General features: G+C 47.5%; 1 protein-coding gene across 1 annotated transcript in view; it reads left to right on the top strand.

Annotated features, from left to right (window-relative positions):
- Positions 1–7,748: 7,748 nt before the first annotated feature.
- ADAMTS8 (ADAM metallopeptidase with thrombospondin type 1 motif 8) overlaps positions 7,749–21,930 on the top strand; it is a 35,265-nt gene continuing 21,083 nt past the window's right edge. The window contains exon 1 of the mRNA XM_053269843.1: positions 7,749–8,414. Within this exon, the coding sequence (XP_053125818.1) occupies positions 7,749–8,414 (666 nt within the window). The remainder of the gene's footprint in view (positions 8,415–21,930) is intronic.

Here is a 21,930-nt window from a genome sequence, read left to right as displayed (position 1 = left end):
GTTAACTGTGGGAAGAGGAGAGGAGAGGAGAGGAGAGGAGAGAAAGGAAAGGGAACAGAAATAGGAACAGGAACAGGAAGGGAAATCATACAGCTGTGTGATTTACTCTGCTGAAATCTTTTATCATCTTTGTCTGATATGACAACTACGTCCATTTCTGGAGGTAAATGACCTTAAAACAGTGGCACATTATCTATCTATCTATCTATCTATCTATCTATCTATCTATCTATCTATCTATCTATCTATACTATAGCACCTGATATGTACATCTCTAGGCAATGTACAAAACATAAAATATTTAAAAATCACAGATTAAAATAAATGACCATTTAAAAAAGAATAAAATAGTTATTAAAACAAGTTTTTAAAATTATTAAAAAATTAATTCAGTTAAAGCCTGCAAAACCAGGAGGGTCTTGAGGTTCTTCCTGAAAAAAAGCAGAGAAGGTGATGCTCTTAGTTCAGCAGGGAGCATATTCCAAAGCCCTGGGGCAGCCACAGACAAAGCCCGGTCCTGGGTCGCCACCAAACGAGCCGGTGGCATCCGTAACCGCACCTTTCCAGAAGATTGTAACAGGCGGCAGGGTTTATGACAAAGGAGACACTCTCTTAAATAGCCTGGACCCAAGCCATTAAGGGCTTTATAGATAAGAACCAGCACTTTATATTTCACCCAGAAACATATTGGCAGTTCTTTCAAAACCAGTGTTATGTGGTCCCTTCGTGTTGTCACAAGAAGTTGAGATCAATCTGGCTGCTGCATTCTGTACCAACTGTAGTTTCCAGACTCTGAACAAAGGCAGTCCCACATAGAGAGTATCACAGTAGTCAAGCCTAGAAGTTACCAGCATATGTACCACTGTTTAAAGGTCATTTGCCTCTAGAAATGGACGTAGCTGACGTATCAGCCGAAGCTGATAAAAAGCACACCTGGACACTGAGAAACCAGGGAGAAACCAGGAAGAACTTTGAGTCCAGGAGCACTTCCAAGCAATGTACCTGATCTTTCAGGGGAGATGTAACCCCATCCAGGACAGACAGATCTAAACCATCTCTCGAGTCCTGGCCCCCCACAGTCAGTACCTCCATCTTATCTGGATTCAACCTCAATTTGTTATCCCTTATCCAGCCCATTACTACCTCCAGGCAGGCATTTTGGGAAGATGTGCCATTTCCTGATTAGGTTGGCATGGAGAAGTAGATCTGTCATCAGCATATTAATATCACCCAGCACCAAACCTCCTGATGAGCTCTCCCAGCAGGTTCATGTAGATGTTAAAAAGCATTGGAAACAGTATGGAGCCTTGTGGAACTCCACACTTCAGTGTTCACTTAGCAGAACAACAGTCTCCAAGCAACACCATCTGGAATCTGCCGGAGAGGTAGAAGTGGAACCACTGTAAAACAGTGCCACCCTATCCCACCTCCCTCAGGCAGTCCAGAAGGTCCAGAAGGATACGATGGTTGATGGTATCGAAACCCGCAGAGAGATCCAAAAGGATAAGCAGAGTCACGCTCCCCCTGTCGATAGCCAGTTGGAGATCATCCATCAGTCTCAACCCCATAGCCCACACGAAAGCCAGTTTGAAATGGGTCTAGATAATCTGCATCATCCAAAACTGCCTAAGAGGCCACCACCATCTCAACCACCTTGCCCAACCATATGCACTCTATATATGCTGGTAACCTCCAGACTTGACTACTGTAATGCACTCTACATGGGACTGCCTTTGTGCTCTGCTCTCATTGCACTTGTTTCTTCTACCTGGGGAAGGAAAATCACCAGGGTCAAAGTGGCTACAATCTTAGGGCAGGTGTCTTCTTCTGTAGAAGGTGGCTTGACTCTGCAGCTTGAGTCATCTGGAGTTCCTTGTTAGCCAGGTGTCTTCCTGTTGGTCACATGATGTTTCGTGTTCTGGAACAAGAGGAGCTATTCGATTCATTCTCACAGCCATTATTTGGGTAGGAGAAGCCTCCTACCCTGGTTTGTGAACTGTGTGTGCACACCCATTTGGTGATCATGTGTGAGGGAGAATACAAGGCAGAAGACAGGGAGCTTGATTGTGTGCTAAGCCTCATCTGAGTAGTGTGGTATTATTCTAACCTTGTTGTGAAGTTGAGGACAGATCTGGGTAGGGGGCTCTCAACCTACCCAGTTGAGACTTAAAACATGATCAAGCTCCCAGCCTTCGACCTTGTTTTAAATTCACACACCATCAGAAAACAGGAATCTGCACAGCTCCCAAACTCTCTTACTCTAATAATGGTCGTGAGAACAGTCCCTACTATCTTTGGGAATGGCTTTCTCTGTATGAAAGGGAATTGCTTTCTCTATATTTTATATTCTTAGGAAATGACTTTCTCTATATAAACTCTGTTTGTTCAGCTAATTAGCTGGATCCTTGTTCTGCTTGTCTCCTTCAGAGGCCATCTCCTTGATTCCTCGGAGGAGGACTTTTCTGGTTGTGGAATTCCCTCTCGAAGGGGAATCCTGGAGTTCCTTTCAGGTTCTAGCAGCCTTCCACAATGACACATGTAGACACATGTACCCCTGCTAACTGAGCAAAGAGACGCCTTTTAAAGTGGTGATTATCCGCTATTTAGCAGGGGGAGAGCAACTGGCTCTATCCAACTCCAGCTGTTGCTGGTATGTGCCTTTTTTCTTTTTGGATTGTGAACCCTTTGGGGACAGGGGACCATCTTCTTGATGTATTATTTATTTTTCTATGTAAACCACTTTGGGACCTTTGGCTGAAGAGTGGTATATAAATAGTAGTAGCAGTAGTAGTAGGCAGCGGCATGGTTGTCACAGGAGTAGCTATGCAAATCTGTTAAAGAAAACAAACAACTACTCGTATGAATTCCACTTTTCAAACAATGTTCTTTTAAAAATGTTCTCAAACAACCCCCCTCCCCCCAACTGATTGGCACCTTGAAGTCTTAGCTGATGCCACAGTAATTCCATTTGTCTTTCATGTTTCACAAAATGCTTTCCAATTCCACAGGCCTTTGGAGATCTTTAAAAGGTGCTGATGTGCTGCTTCTGAGACTGCGGTTTCTTGATTTTTCCGGTTGCTGCTGTTTTTATTGTTGCTTCTGGTTAACTTTATTGCTTCCATTAAGGAGTTGGTTCCAATGTTGCCTTTTTTTCCAAAATATTCAAGTCAACCACTTTGGGAGTGCTGGTCAGCAAATGAGAAAGAGGAACCAAAAAGATGATGGAAATATCCTAGATTTAGGTAATGGGTTAGGTTAGAATCAGCCAAAGGCCTTTGTGGCTGGGGATGATGGGAGTTGTAGTCCAACAGCATTTGGGGACCCAAGTTTGAGAACTCCTGGATTAGATTAATTTATTCCCTCTTCAGTTCCATGAGATTATAGCCATGCACTCTTCTCTACCACCAGTGGAAACCTAGAGGCTAGCGGCCATAAATGCAACCCCCCCCAAAAGCCCCCAGTGCCCCACAATAAGGGAAGAGAGCTGGTCTTGTGGTAGCAAGCATAACCTAACCCCTAAGCAGGGTCTGCCCTGGTTGCATATGAATGGGAGACTAGAAGTGTGAGCACTGTAAGATATTCTCCTCAGGGGATGGAGCCACTCTGGGAAGAGCAGAAGGTTCCAAGTTCCCTCTCTGGCAGCATCTCCAAGATAGGGCTGAGAGTGATTCCTGCCTGCAACCTTGGAGAAGCCGCTGCCAATCTGTGTAGACAATATTGAGCAAAATGGACCTATGGTCTGATTCAGTATATGGCAGCTTCCTTTGTTCCTATGTTCCTATCCTGTAGTGCTTTTTCCTCCTTTCCCAGCTACTAGAGCTCATATTGTCTCTTCTGCACTCCTAACAGATGTTCTGCTTCATTATTTTCCTGCACACAAGTACTTTAAACAAAAGTGTTGGGGAAAGGCCCCATGGCAAATGCTTCCTTTCTGATTAGGGTAGCCCAAGGGCCCTGTGGTTTGTCTCTAAGAGCTCTGAGGGAGAGCTAATCTGCAAGATGGACACCTGGCAGAACTAACCAAGGACCTTGCTGGAGCACAGTCCTTTTGTGTCTCACGAAAGACACCAGCAGAGGGCAGACGGAGGACACCTGGCATCAGACCTTCTCCCAGCTCCAGGTCTAGTTCTCCCTGACTTCTGCTAGCTTTGCTTCCAGGTCAGCTATAGCCTTTTGCCCATGCAAGAGTTCATTTGGTGCATCTGTAATTCCATCCTTTTTGTTGTTGGGTGTTTTTGTTTCTGCTGTTCTTCTTCTCTGAACTGTGAAACCCACTTCTGACCGTAGCATTCAGATCTCCCTCTTGACAATGCTTTGTTTTTTGGAACTGGATTTTTTCAGGTTGGCAAAACAAGTAGAAACCCACTCTTCCTGCCACTAGAGGGTCTGTCCCGTGGGCCGTTCTCCGAGCATCCACTTGGTTTGGGCCTTTGGATTTCAATGCATGCTGTGGCCCATGGATCTAATCCTGATACTGCTCATTCTGCTGCTGGGGCCTCCACTGATAACATCTACGCTCGGGAATGGTTAAGAATGGACATCAGTGAACACTTAGCCCGTCTTGGTTTTTGCATCCCAAAGAATGGCACTTTATAAAAATAAATTCAGCAATTAGAAATGTTGCCCCCTGGGTAACACGCTGCTATTTAGAGACACAGCTGGTATGTGTCTGCGTCTACAGTGGTAGGTTTTCAGCAGAGATGAGTAGATGTAAATATTCCCCACTCAGACACACGGATGTTTGTCCAGAGTAAACAGTCTTGAAACCCTGACCCTCGTCCCTAAGTCTTTACTCCAAAGCTGCTTTCCCAGGTTCCAGGGAGGCAGGTATCTGGAACCTCAAAACACGGCTTGCATTATCCTTTCAAATATTTCCAGGATTAAGACTTTCACACTGCAAAGGGGAAGAGGGGAGGGGTTGTGACTCCAGAGTAAAGGGAAGCAGGGCCTGATCCTGGTGATCTGTTACTTTCACAGCTGTTCGATGGGAAACTGGGCTCTTCTAGCAGGCTAAAATTACTCCTGGAGGGTGTGTGGAGAGTAATGAGGTTCTGTAGAATTCCATAATGAAATGGAGCTAAATAGGACACCGAGTGTGCATGGAATATTGGCTTTTTAAAAGGAGATTTCCCCTTTCTTCCCAAAGCCATTCCATACTCAAGGGATTTTCTCAATCATCAATTAGCTGCCTTTGGTTCCACACAATAGTTTCCTATATCTCTACCAATGCAGTGGAGAGAGACAGGCACGGAGGACGGGAAATAAACCAGAATTCCAACCTAAAAACTGGTTCCTAAAGGGGATTTTCCCATTTGACCCAGCAATGAACCAGACTCTACAAATCTCTGAGTTGCCTCGAACCAGAACCGAACCACTAACACAGAGCGTGATTTCAAATAAGTACTTCAATAATATTTTGTTTTCCTGTTTCTTACCAAATGCATTTGTTTGTAAATGCCTTTAAGCACTTAAAACACAGGTTTAAAAATAAGAACTATTTATCCTCAAATAGTTCTCATTTGCTTCATCTTATACAGTCACACGGCAGGCAAAAGAGTTTGTCATTATTCTGCATGAAATGTATCTGAATAGGTTACTGAGTCACTTTTTCAAATTAGGGTCTGAACCAGAGTTTGATAATACTGAAGATTCAGAACCAAAATTGAATGTGTAATGGTTCAACTCCCCAGGAGGTACATATAACATTTTCATCACAATACAGCAGAGATACCAAACCTATCAAACTACTGAGATCCTATTAATTATTCTATGGACACTGGTTGATACTGTAGTCTCTGGAATATGCAGAGTTTTGCAAAGAAGCAGGCAAAAATTTCAAGGAAACAGATAAAGGGACACCCATCATGTTCTATGATGTTATGATGTTCCATGTGAACAGATGCTTCTTAAAAGGAGGACATCTAGCAATTCCCTTAGCAACCCACAGCTTCAAAAAAATAAATAAATTAAGGATTTTATACAACTGGCACTTTATTTGCAAAATGCCTTTTTATTGCTCACAAAAAACAGTACTTTCTGGGAGAGGCTAAAACAAAAGAGGGCTTTTGTTCAGGATTATGGCTTTGGGGTTTTTAAAATTATTAAATATGCACAAAATGCATTTTCGCCTCTGCTTCGCTGCTAGGAGATCATTCCAGTTCACTTTTTCCTTTTTTTAAAAAAAAAGAAAGAAAGTGACAAATAATTATGGGATATCCCCAGATAAAAAGAATGGGATGGAAGCACCAGAGACTAATGCATTATTCTGCTTCTGGGTGGCCCAATTTGATATTTACACATATACATTATTTTATACATATATTTGCTACATTAGCGATGCCCTCTGGTTATTTCTGTAATAACTTCAGAACAATTATAAGATAAGCTCTCAGACCTTGGCTACGCTGCAGGTATATAATAACAGAATTCCTGGCTTGATTCAGTGGTACTGTATTTATCTGAATCCAAGACTTTTTTTTCTTCCCCCCCCAGGCAGGCTCTTTGATGTTAGAAATCAGGGGCTCATCTCACATTCATAGTCCTCTTCCTTTGGGGTAAATATAGGCTTCACCTGTATTTAACCTCTCTTTTTTAAGGGGCTCATCTTAAATTCAGAGTCGTCTTGTATTCAGGTAGATACGGGTAGTTCCCTTTGGGAGCAAGATTGTATGGCGAGGTGAGAAGAGACAACGGTACACCAGCAGCTGAAAAAGCAGAGACTTTATCGGTTAGAATCGGGAGATATCCCGGTGGCAGCACTTTTTCTCCCTGTCTGAGCTGCAGCGGGAAAGGGAGCACATAAATCCAGAAAGTGGGAGGCAGCGGAGAAGAAAGTGGGAGGCATCCAGAAAGATGGAGGAGCGGGTGTGTTGGGGGGGGGGGGACTCCTCTGTGTTGCTGGAGAGAGAGAAATGCAAACCACCCCAATCCCTGCCCTGCCTGATCAAACGCCTCGAAAGGGTTAACGCCAAGAGAATGGTGAGGGTGGGGGGTGGGGGGATGCTGGAGTTGACACTTCAACAAGAGAGGCGGCTCCTGCCGGCTTCTGATTGGCTTCAAGTTCCATCCAAAAACTGCCCCCTCCCCCTGCTTCTGGGTCCCCGGGGAGGGGAACGGGGAAGAGCGCGAGCGATCCGAAATAAACGTCTTCTGTCAAAGCAGGGGGAAGACAGTATAAATACGGAGGGCTCCGCCGCTCGCTCCGGTGCTTCCCAGGCTTTGCAAGCAGCGGCCCGGGGAGGGACTGCCGCGGGGGAGAGACCTTCTTAGGCAGGCAAACCTCGGAGAGGGGAAAGTGCGAGGGAGAGCCCTGCAGCCGGGATACCCCAAGCCGCCTCCGCCTCCTCCTCCTCCTCCTCCCAGCCCGCTTCTCTCCGCAGACAACCCGCCTCGCGGCTGCTGATTCTGCCGCTGCCTTTGCCTCCCCCAGCCGCTGTAATTGACAACTTGCCTGGGAAGCGGCAAGGGCTGTGGTTGAAGCGCTGGGGGCAGAAGGAAGCCCAGAGAGGCCAGCCGGGGGGTCTTCTGTCTTGCCTCTCTGCTGCGAGGTCTGGCAAACAACCCGCCCCAAACCTCCTCCTCCTCCTCTCTCCCTCTCCGATTGAAGCCCTCGCCCTTCCCCAGATCTGGAGCACACAGACTTTCCGCCCAGCTGGGAGGGTTGCTTCTCGCGCGGAGCCTTCTGCAACTCCCGCGCCCCCTCTGCTGCTCGCCGCCTGCTTGGCTCCCTCGCCCCGCGCCTAGCATCTATGCCCCTTCCTCTTCCGCAGCAGCCCTCGCCTGGCAGACGGGCACCTGCTGCTCCTGCCTGCTTTCCTTGGCTGGCCTTCCTGATGCTTCTCTGCCATGCCTGGGCACTGCCCATCCAGGACAGTGACGCTCAAGAGGTGGTGCCAGTCTGGACGGCAGCGCCTTTGGGGGGAGAAGGGCAGGTTGCCTTCTCCATCACTGCCTTCGGGGAGACCTATGCCCTGCAGTTGGTGCCCGACGCCAGCTTCTTGGCCCCTGGGTTGAAGATCCAGCACGTGGGGAGGAAGGAGCCCTCGGGGTTCCTTGCTGAGGAGGACCCGGGGCTCCGGAGATGCTTCTACTCAGGGACCGTGAATGAGGAGCCAGACTCCTTGGTGGCCGTCAGCCTGTGCCAGGGCATCCATGGCTCCTTCTTGGTGGATGGAGAGAAATACGTCATCCAGCCTAGAGGCCACCGTGGTGGAGATCCCTTGCTGCAGGTCCACCAGCTCCAGAAGAGAGGCTGGGCAGGAGAGGCTGGAGAGGACCTCCCAGAAGGGGGGGCCTGGAGAGAGCTCAACAGCACCGGGAGCAGGACCAAGCGGTTCACCTCAGAGGCCCGCTACGTGGAGACCCTGCTGGTGGCTGACACATCCATGTTCCAGTTCTATGGGGACGATCTGAAGGTAAGGTGCTCTTTTGAGCCATCTCCTCTAGAGAGTGAGAGCTGGTCTTGAGGTAGCGACCAAGAGTTATCCCCTTGGCTAAGCAGAGTTCATTTGCATTTGGATGGGTTTGCCTTCGGATGGGTGGCTACTGGCTACATATCTGAGCACTGTGTGCCGAAAGATATTCCACTTAGGGGATGGGACCCTAGTTCAGTGGAAGAGCATCTGCTTGGCATGCGGAAGATCCCAGGTTCAATCGCTGGCAGCATCTCCAAGTAGAGCTGGAAGAGACTCCTGCCTGAAACCTTGGAGAAGCTGCTGCCAGTCAATGTAGACAATTCAGAGCTAGGTGGATTATAAAGCAGCTTCCTATGTGAGGCTCAATGCAGCTGGAACATGCATGCAAGTTGTGTGAGGCCGGGTTGTTTCCTGGAGCTGGCACGTTGTAGTGTAGTGATTAATACTGTCAGCTGGAGAGTCCCCTGTTCAAATTGCCTCTGCCTTGAGCTCATTAAATAGCCATAGACAAGCTACCATCTCTCACCCTCCGTCTCCCAATCTGTGATATGGGGGCACTAGCAATCCTGATCCACTTTACAGAGCTGATTTAATGATAGCTGAGAAAGGGCTGTAATCACACAGTTACGGCAATGTCCAGGAACGGTTACATTCGAGATCCATGCAGCACACACACTCCTGCAGGGCATGTCGTGAGAACCCGGAAGTTTTCACCGATCACTGGTTGGTGGTGCGTCAACCTAACATTTATTGGAGGAGAGCTGGTGCTGTGGTAGTGAGTGTGAACTGCCCGCTTTCCTAAACAGGGTCTGCACTGGTTTGCATTTGGATGGGTGATTACATGTGAGTGCTGTGAGATATTCCTCTTAGGGGATGGGGTAATAGCTCAGTGGTGGAGCATCTGTTTGAATGAAGAAGAGCCCAGATGCAATCTCTGGCAGCATATCCAGGCAGGGCTGGGAGAGACTCCTGCCTGAAACCTTGGAGAGTTGCTGCCAGCCAGGGATAGATACTGAGCTAGATAGACCAATGGTCTGACTTGGTATAAGGCAGCTTCCTATGCTCTTATGTAACTGGGATAATTATTCACCTTAGGTCTGAACTCACCTTTTCGGTCCTAGTTAAATGTTGGTTTCCCGTGGCATGGATCTGGGATTGGCAAAACCATGGTGGAGCATGCACACCGCGAGAATCTCAGATTTCATAGTTTCTGGGCATTGTAGTGATGGTGTGCCCTTGTCCATAATGTGAAAGGTTCTGATTGTTCTAAACTATTTAGGGGGGGGGACAGGAGAAGAAGAGGGGCAAGAAACACAAAGTACCGAAACACATCATGCACGTGTCACCTTTTGAAGTTGGTTATGGGCCAAGGGTAGGAGTCAGAGACATAGGGCTGCCCAGAGGCATGGGGCTGCTCAGCACACAGTACCCACTGCTCATTTCTCCCCCCCCCCCATCACATGGAGCAACCCTTTCCTCACCTGGTGTCATCACCCCCAGCCCTTGCTTTACATTTCCAGGGAGGGCTAGGAAACGACCATGAAATGAAATCCATGAGTTAAAAGTTCTGGTATGCTACAGAAGAAACCTCCACACCAGGGGCGTAGCTAGGGGAGAGGGGGCTCATGTTCACCCCTCTCCCCAGCAACCCCTCAGGGTCAGGGAGATAATGAAGAAAACAGGGAAGGGAGGAACCGGGAGGCCATCAGGAGCCAGGGGGCCCGGGTCAGCTCAATTATAGCTACACCCCTGCTCCACTCTGGGATGCCATGTCTTTGAGTCTCTGGCAAGATGTTGTTAGGGAATCTATAGGGAAAGTTGTAGCTTTGGGACTTGGCTGTTATCCCAGCAAACTGAAATAGGAACATAGGAAGCTGCCATATCCCAAGTCAGACCATAGCTCAGTATTGTCTACCCAGACTGGCAGCGGCTTCTCCAAGGTTACAGGCAAGAGTCTCTCTCAGCCCTCTCTTGGAGATGCTGCCAGGGAGGGAACTTGAAACTTTCTGCTCTTCCCAGAGCAGCTCCATCCCCTGAGGGGAATATCTTGCAGTGCTCACACTTCTAGTCTCCCATTCATACGCAAGCAGGGCGGAGCCTGCTTAGCTAAGGGGGCAAGTCATGCTGGCTACCACAAGACCAACTGTCTGCCTCTGTCTTAACCAGTCTGTCTAGAACTGTGAAGTGGCTTTCTTTTCACTGAGCCTGCTGAAGTGTCTAGTAGAAGCAGAAAGCATCTCAATGGTATCTGGTCCTACCTATTTAGTATGCCTTATTCTCAAGGGGACCGACACAGCAATTTTGCCTGACCTAAACTTATGACACGGTCACTGTAAAGCAATTTCACAATACAAATGCTAATTATGCCTAATCTTAACTTGTTTTTGCAAGATCTGCTTGTTTTATATACAAAGTCTTATCCTATTATGGAGCTATTGGTACAGGCATGCTTTGCTTAGCTTGACTGGGAAGAATCTGACCACATACAATTAGCCTCATCTCTAGTCTTGTAGGGCTTGTTTTGGAGCTGGGGAACAAAAGAAACCTACTACACTCTGAGGGAAGATCAGTTTGGGCTTTCTTTTTTCTCCATGATTGAAAAGAACTACCTAAGCCGAGAGACCCATCAGTTCCAGAAGAGTGGTCTACATGAGTGATTCCATTTCAGGAAGCGTGAATGTCTAATTCAATCTGGTTCATTCAAAAAGGGAAGTTTGCAACCAGAAATTTGTGTGACAAAAAAAAAATCCTTCTCTATCGCTGGAAGAATGACTTTCTCAGTGGTGAAGGGAAGTATCTGTTAATAAGGACGTTATATTAACAGGGAGATGAAAGTAAAGAGTTGTGCAGAGTTCATTAAAGTGGTTATTTCATATTCGATTTGAATTCACATCTGGTCTGAAAATTTGTTTCAAGTTCAAATCAAATTTGAATCTGGTCCAAATATTCAATTTGAATTCAAATTGAATTCAAATAGATTCAGCCCTGTTTTGGTACCTTTTTAAATCAATCAGGGGCCTGGATGGGTTTTTTTTAATGTGCTAAACGGCTCATGAATCGAATTTGAATCGAATTCTGAAAATTTGATTCGAATTCAAATTGAATTGCCCTTTTAAGGGGTGTTTTGATTCAAATATGAATCACTTGAATCACCCAGATTTGAGTCGAATTGATCCAAATTCCAATTGATTTGCACATCTCTAGTGGTTTCTGCTATGCAGCTGAGCCTTTGTAGTTTATGCTTAATCTTCAGTCACTGGGTTTTGGGATAGGAGTTATTTTGGTTAGGGGTTTATAGTATGAAGGGGCATAAGCACAAATACATTGTATTTGGGGGAGCACCTTTCTGCTTGAAGGGAGTGAGGAGAATTCCACAGAAGTTAAGTGTGAACATTTATTGCACAGTTAAAAAAAAAAAAAGGTATGAAAGGTTTCCCTTACATAAACAAATGTATACAAACCCTTTTAAAGTCCCCTGGATAGAGACCACAGTTTTGAAAATGTAGAGCTGAAAGTGGTTTGAGAGTACACTTCCCAGAGTGTACACACATAGCTATTTCTTTTGTGCTATTGTTGCTCCAAGTCAAACCTATGCAGCTTTTTGAAACAATACAAAATTTGGCCACATTGGTTTGCAAGAAGTAAAAGTGGCCTGAGTGTAGACACCACAAACAGTGATCCCTTTTTCAAAATAACTTGAACTCTTTAGCAGGGGTCGGGGGGAGCATGTGATATAATTCTTTCATCTGGAGAAATGAATTCATTTCATCCATCATCTTGCGGGGAAATTGACCTTCTTCAAGCATTTTGCTTAACCCAGGAGGTCTCAGACTTGGGTCCCCAGATGCTGTTGGAATACCAACAATGGCCAAAGGCCATTGTGGTTGGCAATGATGAGAGTTGTAGTTCAAAAGCATTAGGGGACCCAAGTCTGAGAATCGGCTTAACCCTTTAGCTTCCCCCCCACTCAGCTGAAAGAAATTCAAGAACACAGAATTGTTTTTGTATTGTTCATTCTATTTCTGCTATCTTTTCCTTTCCTTTTTTCCTTTGGTCCCCCACTGTCAACATTGTAACCTATATGAGGGCAGCAAGGATTTGCTTTTTCCAAAACACACAATTTATTTTTCACATTTACATCCCGCCTTCTTTCTCCATTATGGAACTCTAAGCAGCTTCCAATCTAGGCATTGACCAGATCCAAATCTGCCTAACTCCAACAAGGTTGCCATACTGTGTGCTTTCAGGTCGTATTCTGGGACTTCAGGACAGAGATGGACAGACATGTCTTGCAGGATTTACTTGCAATTTAGAACCATCCACATCTAGGGGCGAAATAGTCAGGGGGCAGAGCCAGATGCTAAATGGAGGCTCAGTGGGTGGAGCCAATGACCTCGGCTCCACCCCTTGAAGCTCCAGCCCTTGAACCACACATTGGGATAACCTGCATATATGAGCACAAGTTGACATTGATGGTACTACAGATCAGAGATTCTAACACAAAACTAAAATTGAACAGCACAACTGCACAATGACCTGGTCAAATTAATATTCACTAGGTGAGGGAAACTAAGGCCCCCTTCAGACATAGCACCAAACTGGAGGCAAACTCACCTCAGGTCCTCTGTCCATGTTGTCTGAATTATTGGAAACATGGTACCTGGACCCAACCACAGTTCCAACTTTGGACCCAAACCTAGGAACAAATCCTCGGTTTTGTAGTGAGTTTCACTCACCCAACCGAGGGTCCGTTCCTTGCAGTGTGACATCTGGATTGAGATTGATCCCTTAACCAGAGTGAAGGGAGAAAGCTCCTCCCATGGGCTGCCATGCTATTGGCTGGCACAGGCTGTCCTTCCAGGGTCAGAGGAAGCCCATGCAGCTAGTCCTGGCCCTGTTGCTGGCTCCCAGACAGGGATTTTGATCATCTGGGAGCACACAGGGGTGGTGGTGGAGCCAAACTATGGGTCCATTGGACCCGTGGTTTTCCATTACATATGGAGAGGCCCTAAGGCTGGGAAATAAGGGATTAGCACAAGGGCAGCAATGGCAGAACATTCTTTTTTTATTTGCCACTTTAGTTGGTATTATTAACCTCTTGGGAGTCAGAAATCTTTGCTGAGCACCTGCAAAACACATAGCGATCCACCAGTAGATCCTGATCTTCTTTCTGCCCACCCTCACGTGCCCATGGAGCAATGAAGGAAGTGTTCATAAAGTGTGTATGTGTATATGGGTATGTATGTGCATATACATATACACACACCCATATAAATATTCAAAATGCATCTTTAAAGGATGGTTGGGTGCTATGTTCCCTCTAACAGGGATTCCCAGATGTTATTGACTCCAACTCCAACTTATTTATTTATTATTTCTCTGTGTAAACCTCCCTGAACCATTTTTGGAAGGGCGGTATAGAAATCGAATGAATGAATGAATGAACTCCCATAATCCCCAAGCAAAAGCCATTGCAGCTGGGGATTCTGGGAGTTGTAGTTAACAACATTTGGGAATCCCTGTTAGAGGGAACACTGGTTGGAGGCATTCAGTTAGAGTACAACATGGAGATGCATATACTTTGAAGTATCTTCAGTTTTGCACAAGCAAGCACATCAGATTTACCTTTTCTTGCCATTACATCTGGAAGTTTTAAAGTTTTGTTTATTTAGGCATAGAGATCGCCATTCAATAAAAGAGGTAACAGTTTGGGCAGGTCTGGAAGGTTCCACCCAGTTCAAATACTTGCATTCCACAGCTGGGAAGGGGAACTCTTTCCCTGCACACTTGGAGTGTTGGATTTTGCTCCAGTTTTGTTTTGACTCTGGTGCCTTAGGCAGCCCTTAGTTAGAAACTTGCAACAGGTGTGGCATGTGCCTGCTCCAGGCCCCACTTTCTCTGCTGCTCAACAGACATCCCGTGCTGAACAGTTGATGTGTACATTCCAGCCCTGCAAAGCCTCCTTCCTTATGAAAACCTTGCTGCTCAGCTGACTGCGAGTGCTGTGGCAAGGCAATGGGCCTGGAAGTCCCAGCTCTGCGTCAAGCTCTCTCTGTCCACCTGCCAGGCATCCAGTGGCACACCTAGGTAATTTTGGCACCCGGACCACTCCCGCTGTGAGCCCCCCCCCGGGGCCCCGCTGCACCGAACCACCCCTTTTCTGTCATTTTAGCCACCATGTGCATGGTGGGTGGGGGTGAGCTGAGCAAGCCTCCCCCACATGGCGGCAGCAGTGGGGCACCCCTTGAAAACTGCGAGGTGCTCCAGCACGCCTGCAGAGTTTGAATAGATAGTTGCAAGCCCACAATGTCACAGGCTTGCGTCTATCTATTCCAAATGTGCAGGTGCACTGGAGCACCTCGCAGTTTCCAAGGGCTACTGGGCTGGATAGACAGGCACAATGGCTGCTCCACCCTCCCCTGCCACCGCCACTGGGGGAGGCCTGCTCGGCTCACTCCTCACTCATCTCACCCCTCACTCATCTCACCCCTCACCCGGCTGCACAATTACAGAAAAGTGGCAGTTCGGAACAGTGGGGCCTCATGGCAGGTGGGCATGGGGTAGTGGCAGGAGGCCCCCCCCGGTCATTTGGAGCCCACCCCCAAACCTTGGAGGCCATGGACCAGGGCCCCAAGGTCCGGGGGTAAGAGTGCCTCCTGCACTTCAGCCTATGCCTCAGGGAAAGGACTGTAGTTTGAGAGCATCAAACGTTGAACACTCTTGTCCCCTCACAGAACTATTTCCAGGACTTCGATGAAAGGAAGCCATGTTTATGTCTTTCACGTAGGACAGCTTTTACTACTTTCTCATTTCCGGTGGCAAAAAGAGGCAAACATATTATCCTCTGAACTAAAAGAGTCATATCCACGTTGCTCACCCACAGCTGTTGTGGTGATGCTGGGTTAGATGGAAGGGAAATGTCTTTGTGCCAATCGAATCTGCTGAAAAAGTACACATATAGCAGAAACATTGCGTCAGAAGAGTCCATGTTTACACAGGTTTGTTCCCTCTCCTCACAGCCCCATTTTAATTACCAAACATTAAAAGGTCAGGAGCATTATTTGTGGCTTATCTTCTAGCAGTATTTATTACAGGGGAGACCCACAAAATAGCTTCAGTCTAGACACAAAAAGATGATGCCGAAGAACTGAAGCTGGATAAGAAAGAGGAAATTCTATTTTCTCTTCATGCAACTATATTTTCCTCATACAACCATTCCATATGACATGGAAGCAAGATGGCTTTCCCTTCAGTATTGTTATATAGCTTTTTTTCAGGGCATAGTAGTTTCTGATTTTGTCATGGAGGGCAAAAGATTGGTTCACCTCACAAATGCCAAGTGGAAACATCATCTTGTGGTGAATTACCCCTCAGAAATGGTTGCACGAATACTCCCCCAAAGGTCACACATTCCATTGGAGGAGCCTTCACTGTATAAGTTAGGTCTCTCATAATTTGTAATAAAGATCTCTCTTTGGCAAGGCTTCCTAGCTCCTAATGCTACTAAACCAGCCATCTTTCTTCCTGTCACGCTTCTGGCTCTCTGAATCAGGCTCAACAGGGTGATTTGGTGCCAAGAAACTGTAGATGGGCTGGAAAGAAGAACAGGCCCCATCATGCTTTACTAGAGGGGTTGTGGTTGGTTGCTGAGACAGAGCATAGCCCAAACAGAGAAGATTAAGGACACAGCAAGCAGATCGCAGTCAGAGGCACTTGAGGCAGGGTTCTACTCAGAGCTGGGCTGAGGGTTGAATTCCAGAGAAGAGTTGGCAAGGGGTTATCTGCTGCAAGTCACAGTGACAAGTTGTTCAGAATGAGGGGCCAGTTCAGAAGCCAAAGTTTTGATGATGATGATGATGATGATGATGATGATGATATTTTATATCCCGCTCTTCCTCCAAAGAGCCCAGAGCGGGATACTACATACTTAGGTTTCTCCTCACAACAACCTTGTGAAGTAGGTTAGGCTGAGAGAGAAGTGACTGGCCCAGAGTCACCCATATAGTTTCATGGCTGAAAGGGGCTTTGAACTCTGGTCTCCCTGGTTCTAGTCCAGCACTCTAGCCACTACACCATGCTGGCTCACTGGGTGAGCAAGCATAGTGAGACCTGGGTGAGCCAGGATTGGCTGGATGGCAGTTAGCTGGCATGTACTGCAGCCTAGGTGGCACCCTTGCATGGCAATACTTCACCAGGTTTGCAAGGAGAGGTAGAGTGTCAATAGCGCAGGAAGTAAGGCACCAGGTCCTGACTGCTGGATGTCCCAGGTTGAGCCACACACAAACACACTCCTGGTTTTGCACACACTCTCTCTTAAACCCAAGATCCAGCTCCACATACATATTATGAGCATAAGCAAAGTGCTTGAGAAAGTGTACATTAGAATGTACATGCTGTGAAAGAACCAGCCCCAACCCTCTTCTTACAGAGGGTAAAGCCTTACCCAGCTCAATGCATGAGACAAATATTCAACACAAAGTTAAAATACAATTGAAACACATATGTTAGTGGCCTAGCCACAGGCATAAGCAGGTGTAACTGTCCTGCCCGGATTGTTTGTGAGGCAAGGCAAGGCAAGGCAAGGCAAAGGGAGGCTGAGGCAAGGCCAGTCTCCAGGACCTTGGAGAGGTCCAAGGGAGCAACCTGGTCATCTTCAAGGTCAAAAGTAAAGGAAAGTCGTGCCGTTGAGTCAGTGTCGACTCCTGGCGACCACAGAGCCATGTGGTTTTCTTTGGTAGAATTCAAGAGGGGTTTACCATTGCCATCTCCCACGCAGTATGAGATGATGCCTTTCCGTACCTTTCTATATTGCTGCTGCCCAATATAAGTGTTTCCCATAGTCTGGGAAACATACCAGCAGGGATTCGGACCAACAACCTCTTGCTCCCTAGGCAAGTAACTTCCCTGCTGTGCCATTAGGTGGCTTTTCAAGATCAAAACAAGCCCTTAAATGACTCAGGGTCCAGACTGTTCCTCCTGGACTCTGTCTCCCAGCCTGGAGAATGTACATCCTAAAGAAGCAGTCTTCTGTGGTCTGGCACTCCTCTGCTCTGTCTGCTGCAGGGCTTGTTGTCAGTGTTGTTATGCAGATATTGTGGTGAGGGATGATTGTGGGCTCGGGTTCCAGGGATATGGCCTCCACTGACAGAGAGCCCAGACCCCGAGATAACCTCTTCAAGGGACTCCAGCACTGGGGCTCTCTTAGGTTCTGGTCTGGTATCACGGTCCAGGATTTAGCCAAGGTTCTGCGTCCTCAGCATCTGACTCACAGTCACTGCTGTGAGTGGGAGCTGCAACAGGCTAGGCCACGACACTTCTGGTGCTAGAAATCTCCAGAGCGTTGTCCTAGAAGAGAGTTAGAGAAGCTCATAATAGGGTACAATAAGCAGGCTTACCTACAAGAGTGGCTCAAGATTTCTGTGTTCCTGAGGCAGGGCTCCACATTCCACTACCCTCTTGTGCATCTGCTCCTCACCCCACTTTCCCCTTTTTTAAAAGTGGGGGGCAGGGGAACATCTTGCCATCTTATCTGCATCCCAGTAATCTGCTGCCTGAGGCAACGGTCACACCTCCCCTCATGGAAGGACCACCTCTGGCTAGCTGATAAGGTGTTTTTGTACAGATTACTGAGACAATACACCCAGAGTGTGTTTATACTTTCCAGCATTTCACAGATGAAGACAGGGCCATGTTTTCACCAGTGTGTGAAACAGAAGGATGTGCACTACATCTTAATGTCCATGGGTACGTGTCCACCTTCGGGCTGGTACTGAAATTTTACTAAAAGTGAAATTCAAAGTGAATGCCAGAGTTCCTCCCCTGAGAACCCTCTGAGAAGGAGAGGAGAGCTGGTCTTGTAGCAAGTATTGTCCCCTTAGCCAAGCAGGGTCTGCCCTGGTTGCATATGAATGGGAGATTAGAAGTGTGAGCACTGTAAGATATTACCCCTCAGGGGATGGAGCCACTCTAGGAAGAGCAGAAGGTTCCAAGAGAGGGCTGAGAGAGATTCCTGCCTGTAACCTTGGAGAAGCCATTGCCCGTCTGTGTAGACAATGCTGAGCTAGATGGGCCAATGGTCTGACTCAGTATATGGCAGCTTCTTATGTTCCTAGAATATTCAAGGGGAGGCAAACAAGTTTCCACAAGACAAGATAAATTTCTCACATTTATCTGCACATCTGGTTGGCACCAAGATTTCACACAAAGTGAAATTGGGAGCACATGGCAGGGTTCTTCCCTAGGAGAAACATCTGTGAATTCTCAAGGAAAGCCAAATGAGCTTCTACAAGACAAATGAAATATCTCAGGGTAGGTTCTGAACATCCCTAGTTTGTATATGTGTTAGAGACAAGATGCATTCCCCAACACCACCCCTAGAGAATCTGAGAACAGGACCGACATCCTGTAAACATGGTTGGCCATAGGCCAACTATGGGATGCCTCTGAATCCCAGTTGCAGGGGAGCAACAGCCGGAGAGGGGGCCTATCTTCATTTCCTTCTTGTGTGCTTCCCAGAGGCATCTGGTGGGCCCATGTGGGAAACAGGACGCTGGGCTAGATAGGTCTTGGGCCTGATCCAGCTAGACTTTTCTTATGTTCTTATATCATTCGACAGGCCAGGATAATCAGAAGGATTCACTGCCGATCCCTGAGACCACCTCTGTTCATAGCCTTCATGTGATGGGGCGGGGGGCAGGGCACCTCTCTCAGGGCCTATTGAGGTCAGAGCGGCCCATGGAGGGCAGTTTGGTACCCCTGATCGAGAGAGCAAGTTGAGCCCAGAAGAATGACAAATGCCAACAACTCAAATGAACAAGACATTCCAAAGAGGTAACATAGGACAAATTATTGACTAGGGACTGTGCCTATTAGATAGGGACATTTGGACTGTATGAACTTTTGGCATTAAGAAAAAGTGCTCCGGTCAGAAACAGAGGCGTTTGATCTGCCTTGAGACAATGCTTCCATATAAACTATGCTTATAAACTCTGCTTACTTTTCATACCTCTTGCAAAACAGGGTTGACTGCCCCCTTTCCTCCTCCGATTCCAGGGTCAAATGGATTATAGTCAGATAATAGAGGTAATTTCCAGGGTCCGATCCAGGTTGCACCTCCTGACGGCCTCCTTAGACTAAAAAGCCCAAGCTGGCTCAATTCATCCAAACACCGGCCATCTCTTCTAGGGCACCCGACTGGATGCTTCCTCACAAGTGGGAGTATGAGGATTATAGCTTTGAGTCCTATTCTGCACCTGCTTAGGCCGATCGTCTTGAGAAGGCCCAGAATGAATATGCAGATTAAGAGGCATATCTCCAATCATATTGTTAAGGTCTGGCTCCTTCCAGTTGTGCCCCCAGTGGATGCAGAATTCTTGGCTTCCTCCCCCTAGATTCTGTGTAATGTTAAACAGCTGCCACAGTCCGCCTCTGGAGCAGCTGCTGGCAAAGCAGGCGCTGATTATGAAGCACTCTGGTATGAAAAACGCACCACACAAGTGAACATTGTTATTCTGAAGGCGATGACTGAGGATCCGTGTGTAACTTCCAAGCACTGGGGGAAAGCACATCAGCTCTGGAATATTATTTTCGGGCTGTCAAACAATTGCTCACGCCTCATGTTTACGACAAACAGGTGACTTTGCTTCAGATCCACGGCGAAATATTCTCGGCGTCAGTGTTGCCTTGGCAGTTCAAGGTCCTGGTGCGCCTGAGGCAGGGTGTCAAATGCTGCCTTCCTTGCGTTCTCCCTCACCCTCCCCGCTTTTTAAAAGTAGAGGCAAAAGGGCATCTTGCCACCACACTGACACCCCAATAATCTGCCACCTGAGGTAACCGCCACCCCTTGCCTCATGGAAGGGTCGCCACTGGGGCCCCTTCCAGTTAATTCCAATGGGGGTTAAAAGAGCAGGGCCCGGGGCGGTCACCCTGCTTGCCAGGCCCTAAGGACAGCCCTGCCTCTGAGGCTGGAGGTGGCTTGTAGCCCGCAGATTAGTAGCCATTGATTGACTTGCCCTCCATGAATTAAAGGCACGGGGCCCTTCTTAAAGGCATCCAGGTTGGTGACTGTCACCACATCAGGTGGCAGAGAATGCCATTGCTTAATTATGTGCTGTGTGAGAAAGTACTTAAAGTTAACACTTTTCTGGGGGTGATGGGTGTTGTAGTCCAACACCAGCTGGAGGACCAAGCTTGTGCAGCCCTGCTCTAAAACAAATGGAAGACGGGAGCAATCCTGGTGGGGCAGGGAGAAGCAGCGAGCCCTGGAGCAGAGCTGCTCAGCCTCTCCAGCTGTCTCCTGCCCAGAACGTTGCCCGCAGCGGCCGCTTGCCTGGCTTTGCATAAGGACATTCCTGGCTCGTACTTCAAACCTCTGAAAGAGGTGCTACAGGCGAGGTGGGAGCCAAGATCCTTGCAGAAACGACTAGAAATGTTGGAGAGGCGGCCGGCTCGGCAGGTATTCCCCAGGCAGCGGTTCTGTACAAGCTGCATCTGATTAGCAGGACAGCAGGAGCAACAGGGCTGCCTCCTTTGCTGGTGCTGTGTGGTCAGCTGCGGTCTGGCCTCCCCCTCCCTAACCCAGTGTTAGATCTCTGAGTGCTCCAGACCTTCAAGGTCTTCAGACTGATCAAGCCCTCGAGGACATAGGAAGCTGCCTTATACTGTCGGACCATCGGCCCATCCAAAAAGCCATCCTACCCAGCTCCCAGCTGCCACACAATCACTCTCCCCTCCTTCTCCCCTGCTAAAGGAGCAGAGAGGCGCCTTTTCAAAGTGATGGTTCTCTTGACTGAGCAGAGGGAGAGCAGCTGGCCCTCTCCATCCCCAGCACAGCATCCCTCCAGAGGCTGTGACTGGTGTGGGTATCTGATGTTTCTTTTTAGATCTTGAACCCTTTGGGGACAGGGAGCCAACTTGATTCAGTTTTATTTCTCTATGTAAACCGCTTTGGCAACGCTTGTTGCAAAGTGGTATATAACTATTCACCATCATATTTGTATCTTGATCTTTGCAAATACATGGCCACGGTTCAGGAGTGCCCACGGCACACCTATCCTGGCTGGATGCCTCTCCTGCCCTGTTTAGGGTTATGAGAACAGCCCGGATGTGCTTTTCCCGACTCTGAAGTGAGCTTAGCTTCCTCTTGCCTTCATTCCGCAGGGGACACATATATCTGCGTTTCAATCCAATACTTATTTCCTCTTCACTTCCCTCTCCAATGCTTCAGGCAGGCTGACCTCCTTTTTCTTGTATTCAGGCACCTTGTGAACCCATCCAAACAGATGTTTGTTCAGCATCTTATTTCCCTTTTAACAAGGAATAGTTTTATAAACTGCTCTGGGAAATGGGGAAGGGAGATGACCTCAGGATATCACATAGCCCATTCAATCAGTATGCTGGGTGATGAGAACAAGCCACACTAATCCCCCCAACTCTGATTCTGCAGGGAAGACTGACCAAAATGGGGTGTGGCCCCAGTCACTTAACTGCTTGAATAATGCATATCCATGTGCAGAGT

Source organism: Hemicordylus capensis, chromosome 8, assembly GCF_027244095.1.
Source record: "Hemicordylus capensis ecotype Gifberg chromosome 8, rHemCap1.1.pri, whole genome shotgun sequence".
In the NCBI taxonomy this organism is placed as follows: domain Eukaryota; kingdom Metazoa; phylum Chordata; class Lepidosauria; order Squamata; family Cordylidae; genus Hemicordylus; species Hemicordylus capensis.
Note: the sequence above shows the minus strand (reverse complement) of the source record. Positions and strands in the feature narration are given on the sequence as shown.